This window comes from Callospermophilus lateralis, chromosome 15 (genome assembly GCF_048772815.1).
Source record: "Callospermophilus lateralis isolate mCalLat2 chromosome 15, mCalLat2.hap1, whole genome shotgun sequence".
NCBI classification, from domain to species: Eukaryota; Metazoa; Chordata; class Mammalia; order Rodentia; family Sciuridae; genus Callospermophilus; species Callospermophilus lateralis.
Window position 1 is genome coordinate 43,864,119 of NC_135319.1, and position 24,703 is coordinate 43,888,821.

General features: G+C 49.4%; 1 protein-coding gene across 1 annotated transcript in view; it reads right to left on the reverse strand.

Annotated features, from left to right (window-relative positions):
• Psap (prosaposin) overlaps positions 1-23,853 on the reverse strand; it is a 33,485-nt gene extending 9,632 nt beyond the window's left edge. The window contains exons 1-6 of the mRNA XM_077105510.1: positions 23,749-23,853; positions 4,983-5,116; positions 3,279-3,353; positions 2,590-2,715; positions 1,041-1,241; positions 406-549 (exon numbers count right to left, since the gene is read on the reverse strand). Of these exons, the coding sequence (XP_076961625.1) occupies positions 406-549; positions 1,041-1,241; positions 2,590-2,715; positions 3,279-3,353; positions 4,983-5,116; positions 23,749-23,788 (720 nt within the window). The 5' untranslated portion in view covers positions 23,789-23,853. The remainder of the gene's footprint in view (positions 1-405; positions 550-1,040; positions 1,242-2,589; positions 2,716-3,278; positions 3,354-4,982; positions 5,117-23,748) is intronic.
• Between the last annotated feature and the right edge of the window lie 850 nt (positions 23,854-24,703).

Sequence of the window (24,703 nt, forward strand, 5' to 3'; positions counted from 1 at the left end):
ACCTAAGGAACTAACAGAGTGGGGTGCCGAGCCCACAGAACCCAGGCCTCCAGGTGGGCACCGTGAGGGCTGGCTCACAAAGTGGCGCTCTTAGAACCGCCAGGCTCTTTCAACAGCCGGCCCCCAGCGTTTCTGATAGGCACGGTGACAGGAAGAAGACAAAGTTTGACAAAAGCAGTGTTCTTCCATCATTTTCTATTATTGGCAGATTCAACTACCCAAAGTGTATCTAAGGTCCCCACTCAGGCAGCTGGGAAAAACAGAGAGGGGTTATTGAAGCACCTCAACTCAGAGCAGTCAGGCTGAAATTCCCGACTCTATCTGCTCTCTTGGTGCCCCACTCCCGTCTGCAGAGCCCAGCTCCCTGGGCCAGGACATCTGCACAGCAGGGAGGGGCACACTCACCATGTCAGCCATGCCAGGCCCCAGGCGGTCACACTCCTCCTTGGCATGCTCCACCAAGCCCTCCACAAAGGTGGAATTGGTCCTCACGGCCGTCTGGATGTCGGTCACCATCTGCACGCAGTCCTGGCAGACGTCTCCGCTGGCCTAGAGAGAAGGGCAGTGAGGACGCAGCTCTGTGGCAGAGGACCGACTCCTGCAGAGTCTTCACCTGCCCAGGCCACAGCACTGGGGGCCACTACCAAGCAGCTCCTAATGGGTTTTTAAGAGGCTCTACAAGTACAAGTAGGTTTAAAGTCAACTCAGTAATCACTGAAGCAACAGACTGGGGAGGCCTGGGTGCAGCCTAGGGTCAAGCATGTGCTTGGCACATACAGAAGATGGCCTCCAACCCCAGCACCACTAAACAAAAGGGGGGCACTTCTGCTTCCCATCTTTAGAAACTGCATCGTACCCCACCTAAGGGCTGCCTGGTACCAGCAGAGTCACGCGAAAGGACAAGACTCGGCTTGAGAACATTACGCGCCGCCCCTCCTACCTCATCTCACACACTCACACACACTCACGAACCACCCCTCACACATCCCTGACTCTACCTTGCCTCCACAGGGTCCCCGGGCCAGCCCCACCCGCCTTACCTTTGGCTGGGGCTTGCTCTGGGGGCCATCCTGAGGGTACAGGAGGAGGGGGATGTTGGCCATAAAGGGAGCCACCACCTCAGTCATGTCCATTTCCGGGATCTTGTTGGCCTCCAGCTGCTTCTGGTGGCTCAGCTCTGCCAGGTGCTTCTGAAGAGACTGGCAGAGGTTGAGGGACGAACACACCTCCCCTGGACGGCTCTGGGGGAAGGAGAGGCCGGCTGAGAGCTCCCTCCCCACAGGGGGACAGAACAGGCCACCGGGGGCCTAGGAAGCAGTCCCTCTCCCCAAGGGCCGGGGTGGGGCTGCGGGCAGCGTTGGCACGGCGTGAGAGAGGCTGGGCAGGACCCCCACACGGAAACTCAGGAAGAAAAGGAAGACACAGACCACCTGACACCCGGCTGCTCCGTTCCCCTGGGAAGGCCTCGAAAGCCCCGCCCCGCCCAGCTAACACCTGGAGGCCTTGAGCTTACCCCAGCACTGCACAAAAACCAAAGAAAAAAGAAAGGAAGGAGGGAAAGAGGAAGGGAGGAACAGTGGATGGAAGGAAGGAAGGAAATAAGTTCAACCCATGCGCCCACCACACAGCAGCCGTGGGCTCCTGGACTGTGACTGCCACTCACTGTCAGCTCTTCCTTTTTAAAGGAAGATCGGCAACTCTGAGCCACACGCTACTGCCACGCACTGGTTCTACACACCTTCCAGGTGCACGCTCGCACTATGATGTACACACGCCGGCACACACACAGGGACATCTCCAACTCTTCCAATTCCATCCTGCCCTACCTGCTCCCCTTGCTCCCCTCTCCACCTCTGTGTTAGCAAACGACTCCACCCCCATCTTCCCAGAGAGCTGGAGACACTCTTAACTCTTCTCTCCTGTACACCCCTCCATGGCCAAGGCCAGCCCATTCGCCCTCCAGAATGTGCATCTGGCCCTCCCCACCCCCCTGGCTCACATTGCCAGAACCTTCACAGTATCCTGCCTGAGTCCCCTACTGCCGCTCCTGGCAATGGAACCTGGACGGAGCCTTTGGGGACACAGCCTGGAAGGCCCTCCACAATGTGACCTCTGCCTTCCTCACCAAAACCACGTCCTGTCTCAGGACACTCCTGCCCTGCTGGCCCTCCACGTTTCTTAAACACTTGCCCTTCTCAGGGCCTTTAAAACACAGTCTCCAGCACGTGGCTTCTGCACAATCCGTACCTGATAGGTGAAGGCTGAGTACCCTCACCGCTGAACCCCCTTAAATTATAAATTCACAGAAAATCAGAGAAATGAAATTATTTGTTTACTCCAAAGACAACACGAGTTACTCAACAGGCACCTGTAAACATTAGCTGGTTCACAGCAGCCCATCTGCTGCCCCTCACCAACCCTGGCAGGCCACAGGGGGCTGCTGGGCCAGAGTTCAGAATCAAAATGAAAAGCTCCTAAAAAAAATACAAAGCCACAAAGAGACTTCCCAACTGAATCACTGCTCTGGGCCACTCTCTCCTCTGGGCCCTGAAAGCACCTAGAAAGAAGAGCCTGTTCCCCATCACTTACCATTTCCCCTTTAATCAAGTCCAGGATGACGGGGAGGTAAGAGTCGACCATCTCCTTGCACAAGGCAGACAGGTTCGTGTTAGGGAGCCAGTCGCATGTCTTCTCCAGGTAAGTGAGGATCTCCTCCTGCCAGGGGACAAAGGCAAGGGTCAGAATCAGAACAGGCCTCTTCCCTGCAAATGGCTGAAGGCGAGAAGGAAAAGCAAGCCTGCAAATCAGCCAGGCCTCGGGGAAGAGGACAGGAGAAGAGCTAGTGGTGGCCCAGGGGTCTATCAGTTCACCAGGCGAGCCACCTCATGCTTCATGGCATCAAAATTCAAAGCAAAGATCCTTTGACCTGTGGTCTTACAGGCACAGAAAATTCTGAGCAGAGGACAGTGAAGGTGAGCCAGGGCCAAGCTGGACGCTGACAGGCATATCAGACCCCAGTCAATCTCGGCTGTAGCCCAGGGGTCAGCAAGCCGGGCCCTTCCCCTACTGCGTTCAGCCTCAAACAAAAAACAGACCTACATTTTTAAAGTGGTTTACAAAAAGACTACGTGACAGAAACAGTATGTGGCCTGTAAGGCTGAAAATCCTTCCTACTGGCCCTTTACCGAAGACATCTGCCACCCCTAGACAATCCTCAGAGTCACACCTCTCCTGAGGAACCAGGGCATGAGGCCAAGCCCACTCCAGCTCCCACTCACCTCAGTGGCATTGTTTTTCAGCATGTCGCCAGCCGCGGTGATGACCTGTTTGCATATATCACAAGGAAGGGATTTCTAAAAGGAAAGAACATGAGGCCGAGATGTTATTTGTAGGTCACAATTCACATCCCCCACAGCCGGAAACCCTCACGGCCTTTTTCCTATTCTACCTAATAACCAGCCTATGGTCAAGGCCACGTTCCACTGTCAATCCTGGTGCCCGTCATGTACACGAGGAGACCTGGACAGCACAGGGAAGGACAGGTGAACTGAGGAGAACACTCTGTGCTTCTATGGGACAGAAACCCTTTCCTGTCCCCTCTCCCCTTTAGCACCCTGCTCAATTTAGGTGCTATAAGTCAATTTCAAATGAATGCTCACAATTGCTCTGAAGAAACAGCTCAGAAAGATAAAATGGTGGGTTTTGACCATATCACACAGTGGGTAGAGCGGGGACGCCAGCACCAGCCAGTTACTATGCTGCTGTACATTCCACTGGCGCCTGATCACCTTCTGCTCAGTTAGGACCTACACCAAACCCAGTCTCCTAACAAGCCTGGGCGCCACCAGGCCCAGTAGCCACGGAAATTCTAGTTGGTTCTCACAGCTCTGAAGGAGGCACCCATAGGATCCTTCTCGATGTCAACTGTCAACCCTTGCAGAACAGGCTAACATGTCTGGATGAGATTATGGGACACCTGTAAGCTCGGCTGCGTTCAGAGAAACCAATCTGAACCTTTAGGCCTAGTCAGCCATTACTGTGCTTGAGGGTGTAACAAAAGAGAGCCCGGCACCCAGGAGACTATCCAGTCAAGCAAGTTCTGAAGTCCTCACTTAATACACATGAAACTCAGAAAAAGAGGAAGCAGTGTTCAAAAACAAGATTGAAAGCAAATTAGAAACCAAACCAAAGAGTAATTTTGGCCACAGAAGACAATTTGCAATAAATAATTCAGAAACCATTTCTGAAAGAACAGTGTTATTTAATCAGGTATTTTGCTTTTACTGAAGAAACACTATAGCCACTGACAAGTTTGGAATTCAAAATCCACTCATCACACACAGCCTGTACCATGTGACATAGCACATCCCAGAATGGGCCAGGAGCAGTGTCACATTCTACTGGTGCAGCCAGCAGAGCTTGGCCACCGTGTGCTAGGTGACATGAAGAATGCACACGAGGTTTGTGGTCTCACTATTTCTCAGAGTCCCACATTAAAATGCTGCATTTAACATCATTTAAATGAAAAACCAGTGGTATCTTTCCCACTGTGGCTGTAGTTGGAAATAAAGTTTTAAGTTGCTACTAAGCTCTAGGATCTCAATCTGTGGTTTGCCTGTTTGAGAGGATTTAGGGGAAATATGAAATGGGAAGACCTGAAGAGTTTAGCATATATTTGTGGAGTGAGTGACAAAGGATGAGCTATGCCCACCTGCCCAGGGGACCCTTATCTAAGGTGGGAAGTGGGACCTACAGAGTGGCCCAGAAAGCAGCACAGGGTCGCCAAAAGACGGCATGACCTGGGGGGACGGAACCCTGTTCACTTCCTAGTGAATCAGGCAGTAACAGAGCTGACAGGCCCTGCCTCCCACACAGGGTCACGATGAAGGGCGAGCACACAAGGGGAGAGGAGGTGCTCGGAGGACCTGGAGGGAGGATCTGGAGAAGGGAAGGAGGGGAGGCTGCCTGGGCGAGGCGCTCACCACCATGGGCTTGCTCCACACGGTCTGCTGACAGTGCTTCAGGGCCCTGCAGTCCACCGCCGTCTTCAGGTCCTGGCACAGCACGGCTGAGCCCCCGGAGCATTTTCTCAGGTCTGGGACAGGGCCGGCTAGAGCTGAAAGAAAAACCAACATGCGGAGGTGGCACCTGGCTTACTCCAGCCCCTGCCTATGGCAGGACACGCGCCTGGCCCCTCACCAGCCTACGGAACACAAAACACACTGCTGCTTGGCTGTCCAGCCAAGAAACGGGGCTGGTCACGGGTCACGGGGGCTGGAGGGATGCACCCAGCTAATCCTCTCCAAACACTGAAACAGTATCGGGGTTCAGGCCCTTTCACCCTTTCAATCTTAGTAAGTTTCCATAAGTAATGAAAGCGACCGCAGGAGGAAAAACTGACGAAGACTGACCCTAACTTCTGCAGACTGAAAACCATAAATGAAAAGCTAAAACACCATAAAAGGGGCAGTGGAAACCAGATCAACCTTGTTACATCAAATAAGGATTCTTAGAGCCGTTCAAGTTCAAGAGCACTTTTATTAATCTCACTCTATTGAGTCTTTGCACATAAACAAATTTACTAGCAGGAAATAAGGCTGCACAAGCCACCTGGGTATCAAAAAATCACGAGTCCATCCAAAACCAGGGGCGTGGAGTGTCACCTGTTGCTGTGCCCGGGAAAGGCCTCCCGCAGAACCCAGGCACAGAGAGCTAAGAAAAGAAAAGACAGAAGACCCAACATGACCAGGGACCAAAGAATGCAGGTCATTAAAGCTAAGCTAGCCAAATTGGGGAAAAACCTATGTCACAACAGTGAGAAGTTTACAGTAAAAGTTTCTTCTAGGGCCAACAACAGTGTGACTGCTGAATGTACAAGATTTACTAGGGGGAAGATCCCTCTTCAAAAAGCAAATCCAGGAGTGGTGGCCTAGCCTGTGTGAGTCCTGGAGTCCAATCCCCAGCCCCCCCCCCCCCACACACACACACAAACATTAAGAAGCCACGATAATTTAAGAGGCAAAATATGCATAAATATATTTGAGTGCCATTTACAATGTTAAAAACATGCAGATATAACCTAAATGGCTAAACATGGGGGAGGGGCAGACTAACCTTATCAAATAAACTACTGTTTGCAACTAATTGTATGTAACTACTGTTACATAGCTGACAAACACAACTGCAAAGATGAAATATATGAAAGAAAAAAATTCAAAACCATGACTACACGAGTTGTATAAAGATAAGAAAATAAAGCAGGCTGGCTAGCTGAATTATGTTCTTCTTCTTCTTTGTTTTTTAAAGGTGATGATTTACATTTTTTTTTCCTTAGTTGTACACCTTTGTTTTTATTTAGTTTTATGTGGTGCTGAGGATTGAACCCAGGGCCTCGCATGCGCTAGGCAAGCACTCTACCGCTGAGCCACAACCCCAGCCCACTGAATTATGTTCTCAACTCCCAGTGCCACTGGGCATGGATGCCAGGTTTTACACTCACTAGGCAAACACTGTAGAATATTTTTTAACATGTTTTATAAACTACCTTGAGAGTACACCTGCTAACACAGATCGAGAGCACCCTGGATTTCAGAACCACAGACTGTGGGAAATGCTCCGATTCCCGTCTCCCTCTGAGCCACCTCCTCAGGTGGACAAGAATGGATGCCATCCGACTACACTAGAGCATGATGGGACGGCGCAGAGGCCAAATCCCGGCAGACATCGTGCTTGAACCAGCTTCTGTTGTAAACAGAAGACACTTGGCCCAAGTCTAAGAGGAAAGCCCCAGAGCCACCCAGGAGAGAACCACTGAGCCATCTGCGTGCAGCTTCTTGCCTGCAGGCCAGCGAGAGGGTGGGCCACGGGGCAGGCACACAGCAGTGGGGGCAGGTTCTTCCTCCAGGAGCACAAAGAACAAATGCTCCATTACTACTTGCACAAGCTACTAGTGCAAAGACTTAGGTCCCCCCAAAGGCTCAAGCCAGATCACCTGCACCCCTGTGAATATCAGCAAATGGGTACAAACCTGCTGCCCAGGTTATAGTCCTCCCTGTCCCCAGGGAGCCAAACCACAAAGGCAACCAGGTGACAACCTCAACTGAACTGGCCACTCTCCAAAAGCTGTTGGTTTGGATTCCAGTGACTGTGGGTAAATGCTGGATTCCAAACAGCAGCGAGGTCCCCAGATGGCTCACAGGAGTGAGGCTAACCAGTAATGTCACATGAGGCTGTGCCAGGTGCAGGGAAGTGGGTGTGGTGGGGGCGCGTCATGAGGGTGAAGGGTGCCGGGGAGCACAGGGTAGGAGACTGCACAAACAGGAGTCCCAAGACCCAGGAGCTCCCCCCAGGCCATCTCAGACATGGGCTCCCAGGACTCCTGAAAAGCACCCAGCAAGACACACTGCCCGGTTCTGACCCAGTAACAGACAAAAAGCTACCAAAATAGGTCTACAGGCAAAGGAATGCCCAGTGCAGAGAGGGAACCAGAAGATGGGTTCAAGACACCAGAGACAGGAGCAGGACTGCAGGGGAGGGAGGGGCAGGGGACTGCCATTCTTCACGCTCACCAAGGCTTGGGCAATACAACTCAACCTCTCAGCCAGGAACTGGCTCCTACTGGCCAAAATTGATCAGCTTTTCAGGAACAAAACTCACTATCAACTGAGCGTTGTGGCACAAGTGTGTAATCCCAGCAACTCGGGAGGCTGAGGCAGGAAGATGTTGAGTTCAAAGCCAGCCTCAGCAAGGCCCTAAGCGAGGCCCTAAGTCACTCAGTGAGACCCTGTCTCTAAATAAAATACAAAATGGGGCTGGGGATGTGGCTCAGTGGTTGAGTGCTCGAGTTCAGTCCCTGGTACCAAAAAAGAAAAATAACAAATGAATAAATTAATAAAAAGAAGCAGGAATGTAGCTGAGTGGTAGAGCACCCCTGGATTCATTCCCAGTAACACTAAAACAGAAAAAGAATACTTTGTAAGTTATTTCTTCTAGGAACTTGACACAGTATCATCTTCAATCACAGCTTTGTAGCTTTGTTATCTGCTTTGGACAGGACATTCTGGACTAAAACCAATCTTAAGTAGCCCCTTTTATCTGCCCCGGTCCAGCTAACACAAGCCCACTGTCTTGTTCAATCCCAAAAGTTCAATGACCTCTGTACAGTGGCAAGCCTCTACCCCAGATTAGAAATGGAATGTATGCGTGCAGACTCGGACAACCTGAAACAGATCCCACGGGACCCTGGAGAACAAGGCTTTAATCCCAACTCTGGAAACTCAGTTCTTAGCAAGACTTGCCCGTCTACCTCCAGCCTAAAGCCAGACTGCACAGATGCCCGTAAAGACGGCAGCCTGTGGTATGCAACAGTGTCGCATGTGAGCAGATGACTGCTGGGCTCAGGAGGGCAACGCAGGCTGAAGCCACGGCTCAGGGCCTGCTGCTCCAAGCTACCGGCTCACTTCTCAGGAGTGCTGTCCCCTGAAGGAATCAAGCAGTGGGTCAGACTGGGAAAATGTATTTACACACAAAATTCTCTTGCCAAGTCAGATGCGGTGGCAGACACTGGTCATCCTAGCTACCTGGGAGGCTGAGGCAGGAATGCCACATTCCAGGCCAGCCTGGGCAACTTAGTGAGACCCTGTCCCAAAATAGAAAGAGGTGGAGACGTAGCTCAATGGCAGAGAGCTTCCTCACATGGGCAAATCCCTGGGCGCAACCCCAGCACCTCATTCCAGGAGGCTCTCGGGGCCCCCAGGTGTGGGTTTAATCACGAAGCTCAGGCAAGGACGGCTAGCTCCACTGACTGGGCCAAGCCTGCTGTCCTCAGGCAGGAGACCAACATGGACAGACATCTAAGCCCTAGGGATGTTTCTACACACTGGGAACAACAGAGGGAATGACCAGAGGAGCCTTTGGGATAAAACTGGACAAGAATGTGAAGGATAGTGCTAGAAAGACAGACTGTATCGTGTGTGTGGGGGGGGGGAGGGGGGTCCAGAACCTTCCAAAGGACAGCAGGTCTCTTTGGCAAAGAGGAAAAACTGTCCCCGTCTTTTCAGAACAAAGCAGAATCCCAGGCACTCTGTGAAGGTCTCATTGTCACATATCCCTACGTAAGGGGTCCACCCTGTGGGCAACGTCACAGAAACCATGAGGGATTTCTGAGCGGACACAGGGCAAGCAAGCTCACGTCTATGAGTCTCTTTCTATTCCTTTTCTTGAAGTACCAGAACCTGAACCCAGGGGTGCTCTACCACTGAGCGACCTGCTCTGCCCTTCCTTTGGGACAGTCTAGGTGGCCTAGTCTGACGTTGAACTTGTGATCCTGCTCCCTCAGCCTCCCAAACTGATGGGATTAACCACCAGGCCTCAGGCAGCACAAGTGAAAGGGAGGGGACACAGAGGGAGACCACCTGCCTGGAAGGCTAATAAGGAACTCCAAGCAAGACCTGGCAGCAGCAAGGGCTGAGGCCCACAGAGGAATCCAACAGGAGGAGGCGGAGGGCAAACAAAACCGCAGCCTCAAGAAGTGAGCTGGGCTGAGAGGGAAAACAGATCAGAGAGACACAAGGACTGAAGGACAGGGCAGGTGGGCGGGGCTCCAGCTGCAGGAGGTGCAGACCCAGAGAACCCATGGGGTGCTCAGCAGGTGAGGTGCTCAGCAGGTGAGTGTGCCAGCTGCCATTCCAGACAGTCCCTGGGGGCGCTGGGAGGCTTCAGTGGGAAACTGAACTTTGGGGAGGCACACGGTGGGCTCCAAATAAGTGAAGAACACCTCCTGCCTTTTGCATGGGGTGGAGCTGTTCTGGGTGGCTCCAGACCCCAGATCCCAGATCCCTGAGCAGAGGCTAAGTGACCCAGACTATGTCAAGGCAAGCAACGTACCTGACACCCGGGGGGTACAGAAGGGAAAGGGCTGCCTCAGAGGTGGCCCACCAAGCAGAAACAGAAACAGCACCCAGCTTCGGAGGGGGTCTGAGGAGAGCCATCCTTGGAGGGCAAGCTGGACAGGAGGACCTCCCGGGCCGATGGGATCCTCAGTGTTCTCAGACATGACCATCATTTAAGAGTCACCCAGACCACTTTCTGGTGAGTTATTTCTCCAAATCCGTTGGCAGCACAGCTTCAACCTCTGCTCTAACCCTCCCACACCCTACCCCAAATACCAACTTCCTTCTCTGAGGCTATATGCTGAACTCAAGGAAAGTTCTTCGATGTCTGCCTGACCCCCTCGAGGTTTCTAGTTAAACTTGTCACAAGAACAGCACTGGTTTGACTAGAAATGCGAATCTTGTGACAAAGCAAGCACTCCCTTCTCAGTTCCAGGGCCTAGGCCGTGAGCCAGGAGACACAGGCCTTCACTGTCTTCTAAGGCCCAGAGTTCAGTGTATTTCCTTAGAGAGGGGATGGTGCTCTGTTGCCTTTTTACTCCAAGCCTAGAAGTACACAGAAATCTTCTAGAAGATGATGACAGACACATTCTAAACCTCTTAACATGCACTCATCGTAGCAAGAGAAAGATCCCAGCCAGCATGGTGGCGCACACCATGAATCCCAGCAACTCGGGAGGCTGAGGCGGGAACATCACCAGTTCTCAGCAACCTGAGCAAAAACCCTGACTCCAAAAATAAAAAGGGATAGAAGCCAGGCATGGTGACTCACACCTGTAATCCCAGGAGCTCGGGAGGCTGAGATAGGAGGATCACGAGTTCAAAGCCAGCCTCAGCAATGGCAACTCAGTGAGACCCTGTCTCTAAATACAAAATGGGGCTGGGGATGTGGCTCGTGGTTGAGTGCCCCTGAGTTCAACAAAGTACCAAAAAAGGGGGGTGGGGTTGGAGATGCAGTTCACAGGTAGAGGACTTGCATAGGTTCTGGGTTCAATCCCAAAAAAAAGAAAAAATTAATGAGGCCAGGAGGCACAGAAAGCTCAGTGGAACTGTGATTTGGGTGCCTCTAAGACTTCTTGCAAGAAAGAATCCTTAAACTACGACTTGTAAGGCAAATCACCACCATCTAGGTGTTCTGTCTGTTTCCTGGCACTGGAGACTCAACACAGGGATGCTCCAGCACTGACCTGAATCCCCAACCCTTTTTATTTTTTGAGTCAGTATCAACTAAATTGCCGAGGCTGGCCTCTAATTCACAATCCTCCTGCCTTAGCCTCTTTGTTGGCTGGAAGTTTTGGTGTTCCTCACAGCGCCTGCACCTCCACCTCCAGGCTCGGCCTTGGCTCCAGAGGGAACAAAACACATGACCTGCCTGCCTCCCAGCCTATCTCGCTAATTCCCGTCCAATTGCCTTAGGCAGGCCAGTGTCCTTCTGAGCTTGTTTTTTCATCTGTAAAATGAAGGCACTGAAGGCAGAAAGGATCAAGATGGTGTGATCACACATAAACACTCCCAAATGCCAAAGCACACGCCTCCAACTCACCCACCCGCCAGCATCTCTGGGGTCCCAATCCGCGCCCACCCCGACCAGACTGGCTCTGACAGCTGTCCTGAATTCACCCAGTTCCTGGCTCCACCACTTCGACCTATGTGTCCTTGAGACCTCAGCCTTCCCAAACCTGCAACTTGGTTCTACTACTAGAAACACTCCCCAGGATTCAAACACTCCCCAGGATTCGCCAAGACACACGGTACAACACTGGGGCACCATTCTTCACCCAGTGTCATTTATCACCATCATGGTATCGATGGCGGGACCTTACCAAGACCCACGAACAGGTGGTTCTTCAGTAGTGAACTGGGCCGCCCTCTTCCTCCTGTTTTCCTTTGGAGTACTGGGGTTGACCCAGGGCCACAGGAACGCTAGGCAAACTCCCCTGCTCTCCAGCGCTGAGTAGGTCCCCAGTCTTTTTTGTTTCATTTTCTCTTGAGACAGGGTCTTGCTAAGTTGCCCAGGCAAGCTTCAAACTTGTGATCCTCCTGCCTCCGCCCCCTGAGAAGTCTCAGACGACATTTGATCAGGCACTTACCTGGCAGTTGGCAAATCTAGAGAGCTGGATTCTGGAACCTCAGAAGCAGTTTGCTACTGACCCCAAGACCCAGGAGTCTCAAGAGGAAAGTGACTCCCAGGCCATACTGCAAAGAGCCCAGGGAGATGATCCCTATATCTACAGGGACCAAGCAGTTCTACGTGAGCAAGAAAGAGGGCTGCCCATCAAGGCCCAAATGTCCAGGTGAGATGCTTCCAGTGCCTCACGAAACTGTTCACCAGCTCTGGGCTAGAGGCCTCCAGGGACTCCAGCACCTGCCTTGTTATTGTTCAAAATGTTTCTGGCACACCTTTTATTTTGGTGGGGTTGTTTGTTTTTGGTTTGGTTTGGTTTGGTGGTGCTGGGAATGGAACCCAGGGCTTTAGGCACATAGGCTAGTGCTCTACCACTGAGGTGCACTCTCAACCCTTTTAGTTTTGGACAAGGTCTAAGTTGATGAGGGTCCTGCTACATTACCAAGGCTGGCCTCAGCCTCTTGAATAGCTAGGATTATAGGTGCACCCTACCATGCCTGGCAACACCCATCTTTTAGAAGAGCACCCCAAAACCTCTTCTTGGCCGAGCACAGTGGTGCACGCCCGTAATCCCACCAACTCGGGAGGCTGAGGCAGGAGGATCACAAGTTCAAGGCCTGCCAGGGCAACTGAAGGCCTGCCAAGGCTTCCTGAAGCCCATCTGCGTCCCTGGCCTTGGGAAGCTCTTAGTGACTTTATGGCTAATTGTTAAAGGTGGACCTGGGGGGACCAAGGGAGATGTTCACATTCCAACTTCTATATTTAAGTATAACTTTTCTTTCTAACATTTCCTCTAAAATCAAATTAAACCTTACAACCTGTTAGAACAGTAAGTCGTCAATGTGGCAGAGTCGCCAAAATGCTCCCCTACATCCATCTCCTCTTCGTTCGTAAGGACAGAAGTACTCTCCAGTCTCCTCTGCAGTAGGGTCTGGCTATGACACCACATCTGGCTGCCGGGATGCACACAGAGGTCAGGCCTTCCTCTAAACCTAGCTGTGATGGCTGGAAATGCGTCGCGTTTTGGACTCTAAAAAGGGGCCAGACTTCAGAGATGCAGAACAAGGAGATAGAAGAGCCTGGATCTGGGAGTAGAGCCTGCAGCTCGGGAGGCTGAGGCAGGAGGATCGTGAGTTCAAAGCCAGCCTCAGCAAAAGCAAGGTGCTAAGCAACTCAGCGAGACTCTGTCTCTAAATAAAATACAAATTAGGACTGGGGATGTGGCTCAGTGGTCAAGTGCCCCTGAGTTCAGTCCCCAGAACTTCCCCGCCCACCCATTAAAATTTAAAAAAAGAATTCAGATGTCAGTATTCCAGGTCTCTGTTGTTTGAGATCGAGCCTACACCACACTAACGCACATCCTTCATCAACTACTTCATTCACCAAAAGACTCTCCAAATGCCAAGTCTTCACTAAGGCTAAGCCACTGAGGGTGCTGAAGAGCCGTGTGCCCTGCGTAATTGCCAAAGATGCTCAAAAACAACCTCAGAATGAAGGGGTCCCCTTTCCCAGAATGTATACCCGAGGGTCTTATTCCTTAGCTCAGTCTCATTATTTGTGCTCTTCCTTTTAAATATTTTAGGTAACACCTGCTGAATACTGCTTCAGTCTAGCTACCAAAAAGAAAGATAACAAAATGCACGCAGCCTCCCAGCATCTGCAACCAGAAACATTCCACAGCATATTGCCTCTGCTGCCTGGGTAATGAGTTGCCATAGCAACAGGTGGGTTGCTAGGAAACTAAGAGAGGATAACCCCAGGAGAGGCAGAATCTAACTCATCCCCCTCCCCTGCCCGCACTTAGCCTTTTCTCCAGGGGATCCATGCAGTTGGTCCCCTAAGAGCAGGAGGTAATGCAAAGCACTCAACACCGCTCCACCAAACAGCTGGTGTCACAAATACCTCTCTCTGATGGCAGAGGGCACTTACCTCTTCTTTAGAGAATCCTGCTTCTAGAACACATTCTGCATGCCAGAATGAAAACGCTGCTCATTTAATCTTTCAGAATAACGCACTCAGGGAGAGCCTGCCTTGATTTGCAGAAAGTAAGGTCCAAATATTTCTTTGATCACATAAGAAATCAGTGGCAAGAAAACCTGTGAGCTTGCGGGGTGACATCCCACCCCCTCTGGCCCCCATCTGCCCTTTATCAGGAAAGACAACAGCTCTTTCTTCCCTGCTCCTCCTTCGCCACTGCTGCATGTTTCAATTTTCTCACAAGCCAGGTCATTCCAGGACAAGAATCTATCCACACAAATAAGGCGACAGTACTCAGGTGAATTACCTGTTCAATGGTGACTGAGACAGAGGGACAGGACACAGTGTTCTTAAATCATACGAGAGTGGTGCAATCTGGGGGATGGAGATCCAACAATTTGAGAGTCCTCCCGTCCAACAAAAACTCGTCCACTTCCACACTGGCACTCACCCAGTGGTGCCCAGAGGCCAACCAGATAAGACAACCCCTGAGCAGGGAAGAGAGCCACTGGCAGGACTGCCCAGGATCCAGTTGGTCAGCAGGCACAGGAAGGGGTCAGAGGTGACACTGGCATCATTTTAAGTCCTCAAGGGAACTTAAGTCAGTGTGTGAGGTTCTGCTGCGGATCCAGCGCACTTCCCAGAAGCTGACCCGATCAAATACACAGGGAGCACTGGTGCCAGGTGTGGTGGCACACGCCTCTAATTCCAGCAACATAGGAGGCTGAGGCAGGAGGATCACAAATTCAAGGACAGCCTCAGCAACCTGGTGAGACCCTGAGCAACTTAGGGAGACCCTTGTCTCAAAAAAAATAAAATAAAATGGAGGAGTAGGGATGCAGCTCATTGGTAAAGCACCATCCCAGGGTTCAATCCCCAGTTCAAAAAAAAAAAAGGTGGGTGGGTGCACTGGCTTTCCCACCTACCCCTGCTGACAGGCTCTGTGGTCCCTGCACACCTGAAGACAATAATATGCCTAAAAAGATTGTGTGCAAACCACAAAAATTTGGTATTCTGAACTTGTCTTGCATGATTGCTCATTAACTAAAGTTTCAGAGACGTGTATGTTTATTACAAATGTCATTTTTAGCTTCCTTTAGTTAACATTTAATGAGAATACTTCATAACACTTGAGACCACAGTAGGGGATTCTTCTTGGCATTCTCGTTCAGAAATGAGAGCAACTAATCTGGCATTCTCGCTAGTTGCTGTCCTGGGTAAAATCACTTATGTTAAGAATAAAGGAGTAAGAAGTCAGGCACAGAGGTGCAGACCTGAAATCCCAGCCACCCAGGAGGCTGAGGGTGGAGGATCGCAACTCTGAAGCTTTAGCAACTTAGCAAGACGCTGTCTCAAAAAATAAAAAGGTGGCTAGGTCCATGAGAGCTACCCCGGTTTAACTGCCGGCACCCACCTGTCGCAGTGGTCGCTTTCCCCTCTGAATATAGTCCTCCTTTCTCCGAGGCTTGTTTGTAAAGGGACCTGTGCTTCTCTCTCTTCTCCCCTTCCCCTCCCTAACAAGATCGGGGGGACAGGGCTACCTTTTCTTCCCCTGTCCTTCAACAAGCCACCACAGGAAGGAGATATCTGTCTGAGGATCAGAGAAGTACATTTCCATACAGCTTCAGGGAGCACCAGGGACCCCCGTCAGGGCACACCGGGCACACGGCCTTTGAATAGCTTCTTTGACAGCCCTGGGTTTTCCCCAGTGGACAGAATCACAGCTTTAGGGACAGGAGTCTCTCCTTTGCTAGCAAAGCAATGACACTTCTTCTTCCCTCTTCTCACAACCGTGTCCTCATGATTAAATTGGCATTAATCAGCATGGAGGACAAAGACGGAGACTTCAGTCACACACCCACACACAAAAAATTATCTTTAGAAGCTGACAAATCAAGAGTGACTTTGGGGGCCTGGGGACATAGCTCAGTGGGTCGAGTGCTTGCCTCGCATGCACAAGGCCCTGGGTTCAATCCCCAGCACCATCAAAAAAAGAGTGAACAGTTGACGTACATCATGGCTTGTGCCCAAGTTAAAGGGAAGCCACCCACGACATTCCGGAGCAAATCTCCTGTTAGAAGGAACTAAGATGCCGACATAGTAGATGTCCTTGGTGGCTCTGATTTGAGGTAAATCAGGGAAAAGGGAACCAGGTATAATTTGAGGAAGTGACTTCCCCCTTATGGTTCCACAAAGAAGCTGGCTGTTCCCTAAAGGTTCAGCCTGGTAGTCGGTTCTCTAACGTCTGGGTCTTGGGGTGCCTCTGTACTCAGATGCAAGTTAGGATTCCAAAGAGCTTTTGTTCGTGTGGGTGGCTTCTGTCAATACTAACCACTCCATAACCAAACTGGACTGTTGATTTAAAATTAATCATTTAGGAATACTGATAAGCCCATCAGATGTGAAATGTGTCAGGCTTTTAATGGAAAAACCCTATTCCCTAAATATTAATGAAAAGAACTAATTAACATTTAATGAGCAGAATGACTCGTTTCACATCTTTGCAGATTCCTCTGTGGAGGTGGTGGCACTGGGAGCTAAGCCCAGGGTCTCGCACTAACTAGGAAAGTGCTCTAGTGCCGAGTTAGGACTATGCTGGGTCACTCTGACACTCGGTGGCACTCCTTCTCAGGTTTTGTTTGCTTGCTTGTTTGGGGGTTTTGTTTTTGTTTAATATGGAAGGTGTCTCACTCAGTTGCACAGGCTGGCCTCAAAACCCACGATCCCCACTTCAGCCTCCTCGGTAGCTGCGACTACAGGCACACACCACCATGCCAGGACACATCATTTTTTAAACAGCGAAGAGTTACAAAGAGATTAAGGCGCCATGACAGCTAAGCACCATGTGGTGCACTGAACTGGATACCAAAACAGAAAAATGAGACTGGTGGAAAAATTGGTAAAAATCTGCATAAAGACCTGAACCCAGTGGCACATGCCTACAATCCCAGGTACTGGGAGGCTGAGGCAGGAGGATCTTGAGTTTGAGGGCAGTTTGGGTAACATAGTGTGAGACCCCATCTCTAAATTAAAATGTCTTTTAAAAAATGCACATAAAGTTTACAGTCTACTGAATAATCTTGTTCTGATATTAATGCCTTGCCATGGTTATAAAAAATGTTAACAATTAAGTAAGCCACATACAGGCATGCAACTGCCTCAGCCTCCCAGCAGCTAGGGAGGCTGAGACAAGGAGGGCCACAAGTTCAAGGCCAGCCTGGGCAACTTAATGAGACTGTTTCCAATACACAAATATGTGAAATGGGCTGGAAATTTAGCTTAGTGGTATAACTCAAAGCCCTGGATTTCATCCCAGTACCACATAAAATAAATAAGGTGAAGGGTAAGTAGGAACTCACTGGACTGTCTTTGTAACTTCTCTTTAAATCAAAAGTGATCACAAACGAAATTCTGAAAACATTTTTTTAAAAAAGATCCCTCTGACAAGCATGAAATAACCTCTAAGATAAACTGCTTACAAAAACAAAAGAAATGCAAATGGAACCACTTCCGTTTTTTTTACTATCAAATCGACAAAAGTTAAAAGTTTTAAAAATATCCAACGTTAGCGAGGATATGGCAAAACCTGAAACTGAATATCCTGTGAGAATATCAAAGGCCACAATCATCTTGGAGAACAATTCAGCCACTTCTCGTTAAGGTGAAATGCGTCCTTATACTTGGCAGTGTGCTCCTAGGTATGGCCCCTAGAGAAATGTTTGTTTATGTGCCCAAGGAGGTATGTAAGAGAATTTTTATAGAAGCAATTTGAATAGAAAAATCAAACTAGAAAAAATGTAAACATCTCTCCACATAATAGAGAACAGGAATGATACAAATGGAATACTATGCTATTGTGAAAATGGATGAAACAGGTCTACACACTAGCCACAGGGATAACCTTCCTAACAAGACAAAAAACTAACCCAGGAATACATACAGTATCTAAGTTTTTTGAAATATTAAAAACAATACTGTACAGACTGTTGAAGATTCCACTTACATGTACCAAGACCTGCAGGGGAATGATAAACACCAAGTCCCAAAAGGTGGTTATCTGCGAGGGAGGCAAGTTGTTGGGATCCATTTCTTACTGGCGGTTCATTATAATTTGCCTTCTATGTTTCTGAATATCTAAACTATTCACCTTTTCCTTATTTTTTTTTTCCAGTACCCAGGAATTGAACCCAGGGGTGCTTTTTATTCTGATTCAGGGTCTTCTTGTTCAACTGCCAAAGCTGGCCTCAAACATGTGATCCACCTGCCTCAGCCTCCAGAGTGCTGGGATTATAGATGTTGCCACCGTGCCCAGCTCCTCTTTTACAACGTTAAAAAGAGAAATGTAAAACAGTCCATAATGTGCCAGCTTTTATATTAAAAAGAAAGACGGTGGAGCTGGGAGTGGAGCTCAGTGGTCAGGTACTTGCCTAGCACGTATGAGGTCCTGGGTCTGATCCCCAGCACCCCTCAAAAGAAAGAGAAGAGGAGGAAATAGCACCACCAGGTTCAAGGTTGTCTGGGAAGGCCTGGGAGACAGAGAAAAAAGAGACACGCTTTTTACTCTTCGCTATTAAACTGAGTGAACTTGTTTACTGGTTGCATCTATTACATACTCTAACTTCACCTCCATCTAATGGATGGGAGACAGGATGGGCCTTGAACAACTCACCCCAGGTCCCCAGAGTTAGTGCCAACAGGTCTAGAACCCGGCATTCAGTTACCAGGAACCAGCTGGGATCCACGGGGCCCTACAGCAACACTGACCTAGAAACCAAACCTAGTTTAGGCCCCTGGAGCATAATCGTGGCTCCCTACCCTGGCTCATTTTCCCGAGTCAGTAATTACACCTAGGACATACATCTTTAACAAGTCGATTTAATGTTGTTGTTGAACTCACAACATCCTTTGAAATGAAAGTCGTCAGGGAAATCACGAAATCAGGGGCAGAAGAGGGTCACTGTGCCAGTGGGACAAGAGCATACACAGCATGACACTGTATCTTCCAGTGGTGAAGAGACAAACAGTACTTGACGGGACTGACGAATGCTATTTTACAGATGAGGAAATCAGGGTAAGTAATTTGCCCAAGGTCATACAGCTAGTGTCAGCATTGTGGCAATGTTAAGCCTCTACTCTGCAGTATCATCTCAGTCCCAACGTAAAGAATTATAGATTTCATCAGGGCAGGTGACACATGCTGTAATCCCAGCAACTCAGGGGCTGAGGCAAGACCAAAGAAAGTTCAAGGCCAGCCAGCATCAGCAACTTAGAAGAGACCCTATTCAAAAAAAAAAGAACTGGGAATATAGTTCAGTTGTAAAGCACCCTAGGTTCAATCCCCCGTACTGAAAAAAAAAAAGAAAAGAAAGAAAGAAAAGAAAAAAATCACTGATTGTACAAGATTTTTTTTTTTGACATTTCATAGGATTAAAAAAGAAAGAAAAGAAGCTTGTACTTCTGCAACAACCAAATTCTCCATCCCAAGAACTATATTTATCATCATGCTTTTAAAATTATTGCAATTTGAGGAGTCTGGGGGCATAGCTCAATGCAGAGCACACGCTCTGCAAGTTCAATTTAATTCCCAGCACACACGTAGGTGCACATGCATGCATACACTTTTTTTTTTTTTTTTAAAGCAAGCAGTCAGCCTGGCTCAGTGGCCCATATCTGTAAACCCAGCACCTTAGGAGCCTGAGTCAGGATTGTCTCAGCCTCAGCCACTTAGACCCTGTCTCAAAATAAAAAATAAAAAGGGCTGGAGATGTAGCTCAGTGGTAAAGCATCCTGGGCTCAATCCCCATCCAGTACCAAAGGAAAAAAAGCGAGTGGTCAATGTAACTAATGCTCCCTTCTATTGAAGAAAATCTGCATCTTCTTTCCCAGTGGCACAACCAAAAGGGAGTGGGAGAGCCAGGAGTCTAGGATTCAAGCTAACAGGATTCCTCAAAAGAAGCTGTCTCACCAGGCTGAGGATGTAGCTGAGTGGAGGAAGACTTGCCGAGCATGCACAAGGCCCTGGGTTCCATCACCAGCTGATACACAAAAAAGGAAAAGCCACTCACACTTGTCCAAGTGGTGTGCCCTTGGCCTTGAAAGTTTCCCAAGCATGTTTCATTAGGGGCTGCCCCAGCCAGCAACTTGCCCTTTCTCTTCCCCGTCCATTCAAGCTCCAACCAGCTGCCTGGACATTACATTTTCATACAAGAAAATGAAGGACTAGGTTTTCCTTCCATTAATGGAGAAAATTCCATACCACTCAATCCAATATACTTCAACTCTCATAGCAGGTATTCAAAACAATCTGTCAAGTGTACTGCAAGAACTTGACAAATCACTGGTCAAAACAAACCATTCCTCCATGAATTATACCAATGTTTTCCCAGAATACAACTGATTTACTATTGCTAAACAGGTGATTTGCCCAAAATTGCTGGCAGGGGAGACCTGGAATGTTTAATTGATGTTCGGTCAGGATATGCTATAAATCCATATCTTGCATCACCAAAAAATTTAAGTAAAAATAATTACTTAATTAAAAATTAATCAAATGAATGAGCACTTACACCCGGTATGTGGTAGCATCCCTAGAGAACACCCTTCCTCCGTGAGGCACGGCCCACTCAGGCAGGCAGCGTTGACCAAGTGACAGCACCAAGGAAAGCTGAGTGTCAGCGATCCCTCCCACGAGGTGCTCTACACTGAGCTCATCCACCCGGCTCACTTTCCCTGCTAAAGCAGCCACCCACCAGCATGACCTGACCTGGATTCCACCAGGCAGGTGACAAGCCTGGAACCCCGGCAACTCAACTTTCTGTGTAAGAAGTTCAAACAGCAGCTTTTATGGCTAGTGTCAGAAGTTCCCAGAAGGTTTCCTCTGGCTGGCGAGACAAGGCAGTGAGGAGGAAGAAGGGGCTGGCTGCTGGATGCTGTGTCCCTCCGGACCCTGGGCTTCTTACTGGGGTCACCCTGGGCAACTCACCACACTGTCCAACTTCCGTGTGTAACGACATAAGTCATACCCATTATATTTTTTAAAAATTAAGAGGGATGTGGAAAGAGGAAGCACTGTGAAGAGCCCTGGGTTCTGGACCTGGCGTGCCCAGTGAACAACCTGGGACTCGGGAGCCAGCCGGGGCACCTCCGCGTCTTCATGCCTCATAACAATGTCAGACTAACCGCCTAAACGCTCTCCAATCACCTGCTATGCCACGCTTCCCTTTCTTTTTATCTGGGAAGAAAAGGCAGGAGCAACTAGATGGGCAGAAAAGTAAAGTGTCTCTAAAAAGCCAAGTGTCTCTAACCCCAGAACTGTGTGTGTGTGTGTGTGTGTGTGTGTGTGTGTGTGTGTGTGGTGCTGGAGATCAAACCCAAGGCCTGCAGCATGCCAGGCAAGCACGGTGAGCTAAACCCCCAGCCACCTAGGACACCACTAAAACAAAACCCAAAGCCTTCCCAGAGTCAGAACAGCACCCAGTCCCACAGTAGTGCCTGGGGTGCCCTCGTGGTGAAAATCCCAGTGGGCAGACAATGGCTGCAGTCACCAGGCACCTTCACTCACAAACTCAGTCTCGATGTTTTTTAAGAAATTTTAGGATTAACATTGCCAGAAAGCCACAACACGGCAGAGCTGTGGAGGCAAGCCAGCATCTCTATACTGTGTTATCAAGTGTGACCTTGGCAAAATCCTAAGGGCCAGTCAGCAAGTCAGGGCAAGGCCATTAGTAATACACTCTCTATTTACCCAAGTGCTCGGGGAAAAGGGTCCCTTGGTTAACCACATACACTGGTTCAACATTCCCACATATGTTAGAAATGGATTTTACTTTTCCAAAGAAACTAGTCCCTTTGGGCTGATCTCAGGGAATCAGAATTCTTAAGGGTCTTATAAAGTGACTCGATGCAAACAGGAACAATGGTGTTAATACTGTAAAAATAAAAGAAAAAAATGGAGACTAACATTAGTTTACTAACTATACAGATCATAGAATAGCAGCTGTATATACTTCATTGAGAAATAAATCTTCTTCAGTGACTATAAAACCCAACAGCTTTATAAGCCAGATCAGCTTTGATAGTCTACAAATAAAACAAATTTAAGAGCCTGGTGTAAGGCCAAGACAGATCCTTCAGAGCTGCAAAAGCTACCATGAGGAAAACATCTTACATACTGATTCACAATGAAATTTACTTCTTTAGTTTTCCAGCAACTGCCATCCACTTTATTACTGTTTATTAAAATCTGAATGGCTGAATGATCATTAAAATAGAAACTGGCTCCTAAATTATACAGTTACCAAGAAACAGAAACTGAGGTTGGGGAAGCTGATCAAGTTTATTTTCTGGTCCTTCAGGATATGACCTGAGATCCTTTGTACAGAGATTAAAATCTGGCTCCCAGACAATCAAAATACAGAATTTCTTCTTCTCCTCTCTTTCTTTTAAACTCGGTGCTGGGGATCAAATGAAGGTTTCCCGCAGGCTAGACCAGAACTCTGCCACTGAGTTTCACCTCTAGCCCTTTTTTTCTTTGGAGACAAGGTCTTGCTAAATTGCCCAGTCTGGGCCCCAGGTATGAGGACGCACACTTGTAATCCCAATAGCTCTGGAGGTTGAGGCAGGAGGATCGAAAACTCAAAGCCAGCCTCAGCAATTTAGGAAGGCCCTAAGCAACTTAGCAAGACCTTGTCTCTAAATAAAATATTAAAAAGGACTGAGGATGTGGGCTCAGTGGTTAAGCACCCCTGAGTTCAATCGCCGGTACCAAAAAATGAAATAAATTCAAAATAAATTGCCCAGGCTGGCATGAACTTGCTATGCCCCTGCCTCCACCGCTGGAGTAGCTGGGATTTCAGGCGTGGGCCACCACGCCCAATAAACTTATAAATTTCATAGTTCTCACCTCAAGCATTTCTCTTTATCACGATGATTTAAATTAGGTTAAGATGTGAAGGCAAGAGTTTGGGAACAAAAAGAAGAGTCACAGTGATAAAGGGTGGGCAGCTGGGTCCCTCCTAATACCAGAAAACAGTGCAGCTGATCCCCAGGGGCTGCCTGCACAACCTGCAGTGGATTTAACAATCTTGAATGCTATTGTGAGACAATAGTCAGGTGCAACAGTCTGTGCACAACTTCTCACATGCTGACATCTTCCCCAGAATGAAGGCCCCTGCTAAAACTGGTCAATGCTGTGGAAGACATTTTAAAGGTGGTGAAATAAGAACTCCAGGGGAAAATAGTCGAGATGGCAGAAACCCCCTACAGCCTTCAGAGTAAATGCAGCCGCAAAGATAAACATCAACGTGAATGACAATGTGCTTCCTGTAATTGCAATGCCCACACAAAACCTGAGACAAGGCCAAGGGCACTGTTGCGTCCTGCAGAATAGGGCTTGAGTCCATGGCGATCACGCGCACCAGCCCAGGCACAACACTGCTGCGGGAGGGGTCACCCGTAAGACCCACCCCACAGGAGGAAGCGCAGCCTCAGGAGAGGCCTGCAGCCGCCCCAAGTGCGCAGGCACCCACAGGAGCCCGGAGGGAGACGCTACTTCCCCCGCCCCACTCGCCCCCACCCAGGCTCCTTCGCAGCCTCGGGAGCTGCCCCAGCAGGTACCGGCCCACGCAAGCGCCTGCGCACTGCGCGCCCCTCGTCACCCCGGACCCGGGGAGCAGAGCAGCGAGTCCCGAGCGGTCCGCTCCCGGGAGAGGAGGCATTGCGGGGGACCCTGTCCCCAGGCTGAGGCTCCAGGCTTACCAGTGCCCAGGAGGCCGGCCAGGAACAGGACCGCGTACATGGCGCCGCCTGACTCCGCAGTCTGCAATGCAGAGCGTCAGCTGACCGCGCGAATATAAACCTGCTCCCCGCCCGACGCCGCGCAGTGCGCAGGCGCAAGCCCCGCCCCGGCCCCTGACTCAGCGCGCCGCAGGGCGCCTGCGGGGAGGAAGGAGAGAGGAGGGAAAGGAGGGGAAGGGCCGGGGGCCAGGGGCCAGGGGTGGTGGAGGATGGTAAAAGGAAAGCCCCATGATTGATCAAGTCAAGGCTAGTCGTTATACACTGTGTATGGCAGAGCCCCCACCCCATCCCCTTCCAATAATCAAAGCCAGGGGCTCGCACATGCTTGGCAAGCGGCCACCACAGAGGCACAGACATGTCCCCTGACTCAGCCTCACTACTTCTATGTACAGAAAACTCTACAGCACACGTTTAACCCAGTTTTGTGGTGTGTTCTCTAGCCTGTGCTTTTTCCAGCTTGCCAACGGAGCCACAGCTTTGGACACAGGACGCTGCCTCTCTGCCCCCCCGCCTTTTTTTATGACATACTGTTTGCGGTTATTCATCTTCATTTTACAGATGAGAATCAACAGCAAACAGATTAACTGTTTATCCAAGTTCTTACAGTAAAGTTTCCGGGAGTCAGACTCACCCCTTACCCACACTCTGTCTCTGCCAATCAAACCAAACTCAGAAACTGCAGAAGGACCAGAGGGTTTTATTGAGGATTTTAGGGATTGCCATTTGGGGGACACAGGTTCAGGTATGTCTGAGTCGGTGATTCAAAGGAGGCGAAAAAAACTGGAAGCTTAAATGGGCAAGCAGTAAAAAGCGATAAAAATTTCTTTCTAGGTAATAGATATGGGAAATGAAAAGTCCCCAAATTAATGTGATTGAGAAAAAAGGGAGTATAAAAGAAAGCCAGGCACTGGCAGCT